Here is a 12425-nt window from a genome sequence, read left to right on the forward strand (position 1 = left end):
ATGTCATAAAACACTTTATTATTGACTGGTTGCTTTCAGATAAATTATATCATTTGCTGTTTGGAATTAACCCCTTGAGGTAGGTACCAGTGTTTTCTCTATCACTATGGTATAGATGATAAAACTAAGGCTCAGAGGGGCACCTGAGTGGTTCAGTCAGTTAAGCATCTGACTCTTGATCTAAGTTCCCGCCATGATCTCAGGGTTGTGAGTTCAAGCCTTGTGTTGGGCTCCATGCTGGGCATGAAGCCTACTTCAAAAAGGGAAGGAAAACAAAACTGAGGCTCAGAAAAGTTGAAGAGGCTCATAAGTGTAGAGAGAAGATGTTTATCCAGGTTTTCTTCTCTCTCTTTTTTTCAAATCATCTTTCTAATTATAAAGTACTGCATACTCATGTACAATTTTGGCAGATGGAGAATATAAGAAGAAAACTCAACCAAAGAAAAATAATAACATATTTCTTTCTTTTTTTCTCTGTGCATAGATATAGAATGAGAATCATTATGTATTTACTCCTTGTGATCCTGCTCAATTCATTTCATATTAAGAATTTTCACCCTGGCTTCAAAAAATTCTTCCTAAGCATCATCTTGAATGGTTCTATGAGAATCATACTCAGAACAAGCACTTAAATATCATTTATTATGTGCCAGGCACCATTCTAAGTTCTGTACATGTATTAACTAACTTAGTACTCCCAAGCACCCAATGAGGTAGGAACACTTATTCTCTTCAGCCCGTACAGGAAGGAACTGAAAAACAAGGAAGTCAAGTGCCTTGCCCAGGTCCTGAGGCTGAGAAGGGACAGAGCCACAACTGAAGCCCAAGTCCTAGGTTCCTAATCACCACCAACTGTATTCATTCCTTTGTATGGATATAACATGGCTCATTTAACTAATCCCTTACTGATGGGCATTTAAGTCATTTCTAGTTTTTCTCTTATAAATGGAAATGGGTTTCTTGACACTCCCTCTACCACATCAAGCAGCCCATTCATGGAACAGATTCCGCAGTAGCCATTATCATGGCCAGAATGTTCACTGAATAAGCTGTTCTTGGACCTCCAAGATGTGGATTCTTTGCTAGCTCTGTAGTGCTAGAGGGGGATGATTTGCTCCTCCCCTCCCAGAACTCAATGAGGTTTCTTGTGGGAGACTCAGCAGGGCTAACACCCAGCCACCAAATACAGCAAGGCCTCCTGGGAGGTGTGGGTTCTGACTAATTGGTTCTGTCTGCCGAGTCTATGATGCTGGCCTGCCAGATGGCAGCCACAGTTGCCTGGTAAAGAGACCCTCATTACCACCTTGACTAAGTGGTAAATGGAATGCTGCTGCAGTGAAAGAAGTAAACCAATCAGAACTCCTTCTAGATCCTTCTCTCTCACACATAGATGAAAATAAGCTTTCCTGCCTGGGATGTAACAGGCAATCTGGACTGCCTGAATTTGCTCCAAAAGAAAAGTTGCTGATAAAGACTGAGCTAACGTGGGTGAGGACAGGCAAGTGTGAAACTCTTTTCTACATTACAGATCAAGTTTGAAGAGTATCATTAGTTAGTAGGAGGTAAGTAAAGCTGAAAATGCTATGAGAGCTCATCGTTTCATGTATCTGAGAACAGTAAGATATCTTAGAAATCAGCAAGTACAAATCTCCACTTCCGAAATGAAGAACGAGGGGCCCAGAGAGCTTTAGTGATTAGTTTGAGGCTTTACAAGTCAAGAGCCTGGCTCTTCTTAACAGTAGCCTTAGAATCCTTTTTCTCCAAATTCTGTTCCTTATGTGTCTTTGAAAATACAAATACTGTTTGTATTATTTCTCAGAAGCATCAGCTCTGCCTTCTCTCAGAAAATAAAAAAGAATGTGTGACTAGCTACAAACTCAGTAGCACGGTTTCAAAAATAAAATTAGAGCGTGTTTTTTGCATCTGGCAGCATGAAAATGAAAAGTGTGAGTGCTTTAATTTTAATAATTATCATAGTTGATCGGTAATGTGTTCTTTTCAAAGTGCTTTTGTGTGTTTTATCTTATTTGTTCTCCACAGTACCCTGAGAGGTAGGTGGAGGCACATGATGTTGTTGACAGAGGTCAAGGACATTTCTACTTGGCCGTGCATTGGTAGATTCATCATGTTCAACACAGAACTTTTGATCCTGCTCTTTTTCTGTGGTCTGTGTCTCACAGAGTAGACTCCCATCTTTGCCGGTTATATCAGCAAGAAACCTGGGCATGCTTTCCTTCTCTCTCTCCCTGAATCTAGTATCACTGAGCCCTTTAAATCCTAACCCTTTATGTCTCTCAAAAATGCCTTCTTATTTCTGCTTCCTCTGCCATCATCCTAATCAGACCACCATTGTACCTCAGCAAGTTGATTTTAATTATCTCCAAACTGGCTGTCCTTTTCTATGCTTCTCTCTCTGTATTGGTCAGCTACTGTAATAATACTGCTGTGTGACAAATCACCCCAATACTCAGTGGTTTATAACAAGAATCATTTATGCTCACATCTGCAGATGTGAGCTAAGACAGCTTTTGCTTTCTTTATTTAGACTTTTCTAGGCTTGGCTGCAAATGATAGATTTAGTTCAGGTCTGCTCTGGGTTTTTCTTACTGTTCTGAACCCAGTAGGCTCCTCAAGGCAAGTTCTTCTTATAGGAATGGAAATGTTTCAAGACAACAGACTCTACCACAAGTACGTATTAAGTCTTTGCTTGTGTCATATCTGATGTGGGAAACAAAGGCAGAAGAAAAAATTAAATTTCCTTGCAACTTAGCCCATTGACAAGTCTGTGAGACAGGCAGAGTGACATTCCTCTGGGAACTCAACTGCCTCAATGTTGACTCTTTGCTGAGGGCAAAAAGTGATCTTAGCTTAACATTATCCTGACCTCCAGGATCCTGTAGGTTTCCTTTAACATAAAAAAAATTCCTTTGGAAACTCCCTTTATCTCTACCCCCAAATATATGTTTGCAATCATCCTCTAAGCATAAAGCTCACTGATATACATCTGAAGGATCTTATTGATGTGCAAATGTTGGGGCTCTGGAGCCAACCCAAGAAAAAAATTCTTAGGATGTCTTTGGTGCAAAACAGGTGGTTTTCTTAAAGCACAGGGATAGGACACATGGGCAGAAAGAGCTGCCCTGGGATTGTGAGGAATAGTTGATTGTTTACTTGGGAGCTGGGGGAGGTAAAGACAGAGGGAAGTTTCCAAAAGCATTTAAAAAAAATTTTTTTTACATTTATTTATTTTTGAGAGACAGAGAGAGACAGAGCACAATTGAGGTAGGGGCAGAGCCGAAGCAGGCTCCAGGCTCTGAGCTGTCAGCACAGAACCCAACGCGGGGCTCGAACTCACAAACTGTGAGATCATGAGCCAAAGTCGGAAGCTTAACTGAGACAGCCACCCAGGTGCCCCTACAAAAGCATTTTAATATGCTAAAGAAGACTCATGGGATACCAGAGGCCTAACTATTGTCAAGCTAAGGCTATTTTTCCCTCAAGGAAAGTATCAATATTAAAACAGTTGGGAATTCCTGGAGGAATGTTCTACTCTGCCAGCCTCAAGTATTTGTCAATGGGCTGCAGGTTCTAAGGAAATTTGATATTATCTACATTTCCTTTTTGCCTTTATTCCACATAATTAGGATTAAGGTTTTATTAGACAGTAACAAACGACCTTATCCTAACAATATCTAGCCCTTTCAAGGTCCTAGAAACCTTGCTTCCAAAATTCCTTGGAGACTTATGCTATCCCTAACCCCCTCCCAACTTGAAAGTATATAATCAGTCACCCATTACAACCCCAGTGCAGCTCTTCTGCCCATGGGTCTTGTCCCTGTGCTTTAATAAAACCACCTTTTTGCACTAAAGATGTCTGAAGCATCCTATCTTGGCTGTTGGCTCTGAACCCCAATACTTCCACATCATTATCCACGAACATCTGCCCCACTGGCCAAGGTAAACCACATGGCAAAGCACAACACAACTGGGGCAAGGGTATATATTTTGCCTCTTTTAGGAAGAACTTCAGAAGCACTCAAGTGTGGCCACTACTTAAAAGACTTGAAACCATTGTTTAATCCCCTTTGCCCTAGTATAAAATGCAAAGTCCTTGATGGCCACTCCAACTCACTTCTGTTCTCTCTACTTCTCTCACATGCCCACCTTTCCCTAAACAATCTCTATTTCCCAGATAGAGTTGTGTTCCATTTTGTCTTCTATGCCTTGTCCATGCTATTCCTTTTATATGAAATTCTCTTCATGTAACCTCTAGTTACACTAGGGTCTCAGCTTACTGAGATATCAACTCTACTAAGAAGCATCGCTGTCTGATCACCAAGATTGTGGTAAATGCCTTTTGTAAGGTACTTGTAAATCAGTCTGTGCATACCCCTCTGGCAGATGTTGCTATACTATTAAAATGGGTTGTTTCCTCTAATGTAAACTTGTGTGTCAGTTACACTAAAGAAAAATAATTAAAAAAATAAAAAAACAATGGTATGAAGTAGGTGCTCACATCTCTATTTTATAGGTGAGAAAACTGAGACACAGTGAGTGACATGAAGTAATTTGCCAAAGCTCATACAACCAGTTGAGTATTGGTGGATCTAGGATGTGAACCCAAGTAGTCTGGATCCCCTATACCTGTCCAAATCTCTCTTTCATTATTGGACCCCACTCCTCAGGAGAAAAATTAAAACTCTCCCTAAAGAGAATGGGATTAAATGCCAAGAAATACTATTTTGTTGAGTCGAGTTGAGCTTGTGAGTGCTAGAAACCATTATAATATTTTAGAATTTTTTGCCCCCAAAGAATGAATTTTTGCCCCCTCAAGGGCAACATTGAGAAAAATGCATGTACTACACTATAATGCCTCTCATAAACACATCATTTATGGTAAAATTTCTTGCAAATAAACCTTATAAGTAAATGAATACTTTTTTTATATAAATAAAAACATAGGCTCCCTTGTCTCCTTCCATGAGTCTGTAAATTCCCTGAGAATAAAAATTTTCTTATTCACTTTTGTTTCCAAAATGCCTCTCTCTATATATTACCCAAAGCCAACATCCAACATTTGTTTACTAGACAAACACTAGAGGCTTTCACATTAGAGTCTGAAAGAAATCAAGCTTATCTATTATTTCCATTGGTTTTTAATATAAAATTGGAGGTATTGGCCAATGTAATTTTTAAAAAGAAAGCAATTACAGACAGAATAATTGGAAAGAGGAAGAACTATTGTCAAATGATACAATTACACACATAAAATTTGAAAGCAGCTAATGAAGAAACTACTAAAACACTAAGAGAATGTGACAAAACAGAATTATATCATCAACATACACAAATCAGTGGCTTCATATATTATAAACAAAAGCTAGTTAGGACACAAAATGGAAGGCAGCATTTACAATTACAAATAAAAGCATATCTATATTAATTAAATAAGTAAATAAACCAAATGCCTAGTCAAACTTAACAAGAAATGTCCAAACCTTTATGAGAAAAAATAAAAAACTCTCCTAAAAGACACAAGAGTAGATTTGAACAATGAAAAGGTATGCTGTTCTTGTATAGAAAAAAAAGTTAACATTGTGAATCGCTATCAAAATCCCACGGACATTTTTTTGAAGAAATAGAAAAATCCAACCTAAAATTCATATTGAATCTCCAGGGACCCTGACGTCCAAAGCAATCCTGAGAAAGAAGGTATACAAGTGTATGGTAATCAAAACACTATTGTACTGGCATAAAGACAGACATTAGAATAATGGATTAGAATAGGGTGTCCAAAATAAACCCTCACATATATGGTCAAATGATTTTTTTAACAAGGGTTCCAAGATGATCCAATGGGGAAAAGATGGTCTTTTCAAGAAATGGCACTAGGAAAACTGGAATGTCCACATGCAAAAATTTGTAGCTGGACCTTCACCTAACACCATATATAAAAATTAACTCAAAATGGATCCATGGCCTAAGTATAAGATCCAAAACTATAAAACTCTTGGAAGAAAAAATGGGCAAAATCTTCACACTGGATCTGAGAATGATCCCAGCTTTGAGCCTGGAATGTCTACTTACACCAGAAGCAATGGAGATACCAAACACTTTCCGAGACTTGTTAAAAAAAAGGTTTGGAATCTAACTTAAAATGGCTCTCACTAAAATAATAATAATAATAATAATAATAATAATAATAATAATATATTAAAGGCTCCCAGTAGCCAAAAGTGGGATATTTTGGCTATCAATAAAAGTAATTTTAATGGATTTATTTTTTTTTTTTTAATTTTTTTTTTCAACGTTTATTTATTTTTGGGACAGAGAGAGACAGAGCATGAACAGGGGAGGGGCAGAGAGAGAGGGAGACACAGAATCGGAAACAGGCTCCAGGCTCTGAGCCATCAGCCCAGAGCCTGACGCGGGGCTCGAACTCACAGACCACGAGATCGTGACCTGGCTGAAGTCGGACGCTTAACCGACTGCGCCACCCAGGCGCCCCAATTTTAATGGATTTAAATACATTGTATATGCTTAAATCTATAACCTTATAGTGATTAAAAAAAAAAAAACAACTCATTGGTCACCTGGGAAGAACGCTAGGGAACAGACTATTTTTTCAACTGGTAAATAATAGAAGCATTTATTGTTTGCTTTTTCTATACAAACTGTATTTTTTTAAGTTTATTTTGAGAAAGAGAGAGAGAGCAATCAGGGCAGGGGCAGAGAGAGAGGGAGCGAGTGAACCCCTAGCAGGCTCCACACTGTCAGTGTGCAGAGGTCTGAGCCACCCAGACACAAACTGTATTTTAGATAATAGTTAATGAAGACAGTTTCTCTGTAAAGAAGCATTCCTATTAATAAATGAGAGCTAATAATAGGATAAGAATATTACCATTTATGAAACCCTAATGGAAAAGAAATGGAGTAAAGCAATGAGCTTATCAGTACCTATAAAAAGAAAGACAATCTGACAGCATTTGTTTGCATGGGACAATGGATCACCTGTGAAAGGATCTTGCTGAAACAATTGAACTTGAATAAGATCAAGACCCTGGTTCTAACCATTTTACAAGATAGAGATGGGATGGTTGGTTAAACCTTGCACAGAAATACAAGCAACCAAATCCAGACTGTGGAAAACTTTATAGGGCACACAACACAGCTTCTTCAGCACATCAATTACAAGGGAAAAAAAAAAAAAAAAAAAACACCAGGAAAAAAAGGTGGGGGTGGGGCAGTGAAGGGAATAATAGGAAGAACTAGAAATTTAAAAAGATGTAAAAGATTTAAACCAATTACAATATATGGATCTTATCTGGTTCCTGTTTTGAATTAAACTGAAAAATACAATGCATCAGATAATTGGGGGATTTTCAACAACTGACTGGATATTTGAAGATGTTAAGAAATTACTGCTTTTAAAAGTATTATAATGGGATTGTAGTTATATTTTCAAAAATTTGTTACTCTTAAGGCAGAAGTTCCCAAACTTTGGCATGTGTTATAAGTACTGGAGGGCTTACTAAAACACATATTTCTGGACCCCAAGCCCTGAAATTCTCATTCAGTGGGTCTCGGGTGGGTCTCAAGAATTCACATTCCTAACATGTTTCTAGGTGATGCTGAGGTTTCTGGCCCAGGGACCACACTTTGAAAGCCACTGCTTTATAGATACATGCTAAAAAAAAAAAATGTGGATGAAATAATAGCCCATCTGTGGTTTATTTACTTCATTTCTGGTGGAAGGTGATGTGGGTATGAATAAAACAAGCATTTCCGTTGATAATTACAGCCTGTGTTTGAAGTGTTCTATAATTACAAGTTAACATGTAAAGAAAATATAAATGTTTATATTTATAAATATATATGTTTATATTTGTAAATATAAATAAAATACTCAAATGATTAATGCTAATACTTATTGTATTGACTTCAGGTATAAAAATCACATGTTAAATTTATTAATTTGGAAATACTTTTTTTTTCAGTTCTGCATTTCTTAAGAAATCCTGTCAAGCTTTTTATATCCATCTTTCTCATGATTGTATTTATTATCACTAGCATCTCTTTTTGAGCCATTTAACAGCTTTCTAGAGCACATCAACACCTTGGTCTCAAATGTTGAAGAAACAGAACTTTTCAAATCTGCATTAGATGCTGTCTCTGCAGATTTCCTCTCAAGCCCCAGCTATGCATTGCACAATATGAAGACAATTCGTTGTGTTCACTTGTCTTGGAGGAGGGTGTTCATGGATTCCACAATATAACCACTTTATTTATTTTTACTGTTTTAATGTTTATTTATTTTAGAGACAGAGAGAGAGAGCACAAGCAGGGGAGAGGTGGAGAGAGAGAGGAAGACACAGAATCTGAAACAGGCTCCAGGCTCTGAGCTGTCAGCACAGGGCCCTATGCTGGTTTCAAACTCTGGAACAGCGAGAGGTCATGACCTGAGCTGAAGTCAAAGACGTTCAACCGACTGAGCCACTCAGGCTCCCCATCACAATATAACCACTTTAAAATAGTTTTTTTTAATAACCAATATTTTTTAAAAGTCTTGTTTACACTCCCCAGACCCCAAGAAGAATTACTAAATCTGTGTTAATGTTTTTAAGTTTATTTATTTTGAGAGAGAGTGAGAGACAGAGAGAGAGAGAGGGAGAGAATGAGTGGGGTAGGAGCAGAGCGAGAGGGAGAAAGAATCCCAAAATGGGATTCAGTCTCATGGTCATTAGATCATGACCTGAGCCAAACTCAAGAGTCAGAGACGTTCAACTGACGGAGCCACCCAGGCGCCCCTAAATCTGTGTTAAACTTCTGTGCTTCATTTGTAACAATTCTTCTAGGTAAATGTCACAATACTGGTGTTATGCCCCAAATCCACTGTGTGTTAGCCACAAGCACTATTTTCTGATTCAAAGTAAAACAAATGAGAGAAACCTGTAGAACTGGAGACTTTACAGATACTCTGGCAACCCTTGAAGTCAGAAACATGGTAATTCTTGATCAACATCTTCCATGTTATCTTCTTTGACACTTTGTGGATACAATGTTTGGAAAAACAACAGCCCCCTGTGATTGGTGTCAGCAAAGGGAGAAGTCTGAAGCCAGGCACACGCCACAGGGCCTGAACAGACCATCGTCACCTTTCTCACACTGTGTTTCTGTATTTGTTCTTCAAATTTGGCACTGTTCTTAAATGCTGGGAGTCAGCGGGGTACCAGACTGTTCTGGCCCACACAGAGCTCTCACTCTATTGAGACACACAGCAAATAACAAATCAAGGTTTAGAATTTACAAATTGTTTAAAATACATTATAATACTCATTCCTCACAGCAGTCCTGGGAATAGAATATAATTTCCTCTTTCCATAGGAGAGCCTATAAAATTTAGTCTGTGGACATCTAGGCTAAAAGATCTGTGATGGCAAGAAGCACACCTGCCTTGTTCACCTGTATCTGTGGTGCAGATAAAGGCATTCAGTAAACTGTAGTGTTTAAATGAGGAAAGGGACACCTTGACTCCATTGGAATGGTGAAGTATTGATAAATGCTCCTTCAGAACCCTACAGTAGAGGGGCACCTGGGTGGCACAGTCAGTTAAGTATCTGCCTTTGGTTCAGGTCACGATCTCATGGTTCATGAGTTCAAGCCCAGCCTTGGGCGCTGTGCTGAGCTTGGAGCCTGCTTCAGATCCCATGTCTCCTGTTCTCTCTGCCCCTCCCCTGCTCACTTGCTCATTCTCTCTCTCTCTTTAAAAAATAAGTAAACATTAAAAAAAATTTTTTTAAAAGAATCCTGCAATATAGAAGTGTATCAATTCTCAGAGGCAGAAAAATATTTGTATGTGGCTGAAAATAGAAATGTTTTATATTACAAATAATTTCCAAAGAAGCATACTGTTCTAAGAAAATGTTCTAGGGATGCCTGGGTGGCTCAGTTGTGTAAGCATCCAACTTCAGCTCAGGTCATGATCTCGTAGTCTGTGAATTTGAGCCCCTCATCGAGCTCTGTGCTGACAACTCAGAGCCTGGAGCCTGCTTTGGATCCTGTCTCCTTCTCTCTGCCTCTCCCCCACTCACGCTCTGTCTCTCAAAAATGAATAAATGTTTTTAAAAAATTAAAGAGGGGCGCCTGGGTGGCGCAGTCGGTTAAGCGTCCGACTTCAGCCAGGTCACGATCTCGCGGTCCGTGAGTTCGAGCCCCGCGTCGGGCTCTGGGCTGATGGCTCAGAGCCTGGAGCCTGTTTCCAATTCTGTGTCTCCCTCTCTCTCTGCCCCTCCCCCGTTCGTGCTCTGTCTCTCTCTGTCCCAAAAATAAATAAACGTTGAAAAAAAAAATTAAAAAAAAAATTAAAGAAAGAAAAAGAAAAAGTTCTAGGAAACACCTGAAATACCTAACCAAACATTTTATAGGATGAAACTGCTCTGTGGACTGAATGTGGAATCTCTCTCCTCCTGGGGTAGTGGGGGAAATGTAGGTTTCAAATCTTACCTGCACAATTCACTAGGGGGTAAATTTTGAACAATTCCTTTTTTTTTTTTTTTACCTTTATTTATTTATTTTGAGAGAGAGAGAGAGAAAATGCTCATGCATACATGCCAGAAAGGGAGGGGCAGAGAGTGGGGGAGAGAGAGAATCCCAAGCAGGCACGATGCTGTCAGCACAGAGCCCAATACGGGGCTTGATCTCACAAACCATGAGAACATAACCTGAGCTGAAAACAAGAGTCTGATGCTTAACTGTCTGAGCAACCTAGGCTCCCCAATGTCATTATTTTTTATGCCTATTCTAGAACTCTCTACCACTCCTGCTCACTCTTCCCACTCAAAAGAGCCTCTTGATTTTTCTTTAAAATGCTTCATGACTATAAAGCACCTACAGGTTGCTATCCATACTGACTGGTTATTCAACATGACTGTCATCAACTGCGTACAGACATTCAGCTTTCAGTGAATCCTTCTGATAATGTCTCCTTTCAATTACCTGACATCAAAAAGGATTATTTTTGTGTGTCTCAATTTATTCCCAAGATTTTATTTTTATCTGGTATGACACGGTAACAGATATAATGACGACTGCCTTTCAGAGAATAGTTTCTTACATTTCCCACACAAAGGCGGCATGCCACATATCACAGGAACACATGAGGAAGGACCAAGCTCTGTCAGGAGGCAGAAGTGAGGGGACAGCACAGGCTACAGTCTTTATACAGGTTTCCACAGGAAAGGCAACGCAGCATAGGGGAAACAGCTTAGGACTGGCTAGCTTGAATAATTCCAGCAGGGTTTGAGCATAGGGGTGGTCCCTAGTTATCCAGTATCTGGACTGGGTTGATTGGGGGCAGGGGAAATATTTGCTTCATGAGAAATTCGTGAACCCTGGGAAGGGCAGTCTCTTCCAGCCAGCAAGGCTACCTGAGATGTCAAAACGTCATAAAATACAGACAATAAAAAACATGAGTAATACACCTACACCATGGCAAGAGGGAATGGTACTTCATCACTCACCTTTGTTCCATCATTTATTCTATTGTAAACTTTATGAACGTTGCTCTTGGGATATAATATTCTGGGCTTTTGAATCTCTTCTGTTCCATTCCTGACAAAACTCACAATTGCCTTTGCTGTTCTTCTTCAATCTGTTAATTAAAACAGTCTAAAGGAGTGGCTGGCTGGCTCCATCATAGAGCATGGGACTCTTAATCTCAGGGTTGTAAGTTCAAGCCCCACGTTGGGTGTGGAGCTTAATATATATATATATAATATATATATATATATATTATATATATATATATGTGTGTGTGTGTGTATATATATATACACACACATATATATATATACACACACACACACACACAGCCTAAGGATACCTTTATCTCTAATAAGAACCCTATATTTGCCTATAAATGCCTTATGATATACCTATTTTTCCTTTGTCGCAGATACCTTCTTTCTTGCACAAATGAAACGGCACTGTTTTACTGTTAATATATTTGTCAAATGTATGAATTGCATAATGCTGAGATTGATGTTGAGACAAGCATTCTTTGGGGACTCATTGATTCAGTCACTCTATGGACTGAAGTCACTTAGAACTGGGAATGTGTTTTAAGAGATTGTTTCCTCGTTCATATTCTCCCTTCTTTCTTCTTTCTCTTTTCCTCTCTCCTGATCCTTACTACCATTTGTCTTTGTTTCTTTAAGATTCCCATCCAGGCAAATGCCCATTGTAGCTCAGTACCAACTGGAGACCAGTCCCTATCCTATATCCATGGCCTCCCCGGGAGAAACCTCAGAGACTGGTCTTTGGAACAGATGGCAAGGGACAGCTCTGACCAACCTAAAGTACGTATACTAAGACTTGCCTTGTTTTCTATTGTGGATGAAGGGTATTATTTGTTGCCTGTAGACTTT

The 12425-nt window shown here is 39.0% G+C and overlaps 1 protein-coding gene across 1 annotated transcript in view; it reads left to right on the plus strand.

Moving 5' to 3' along the window:
* The window catches only part of CUNH1orf87 (chromosome unknown C1orf87 homolog), a 79679-nt gene that overhangs the window by 19866 nt on the left and 47388 nt on the right, over window positions 1-12425 (plus strand). The window contains 1 exon segment of the mRNA XM_047083505.1: window positions 12216-12356. Within this exon segment, the coding sequence (XP_046939461.1) occupies window positions 12216-12356 (141 nt within the window).

Source organism: Lynx rufus, unplaced genomic scaffold (assembly GCF_022079265.1).
Source record: "Lynx rufus isolate CCGP_SWC_20201006 ecotype Redwood Valley unplaced genomic scaffold, mLynRuf1.p SCAF_2, whole genome shotgun sequence".
NCBI classification, from domain to species: domain Eukaryota; kingdom Metazoa; phylum Chordata; class Mammalia; order Carnivora; family Felidae; genus Lynx; species Lynx rufus.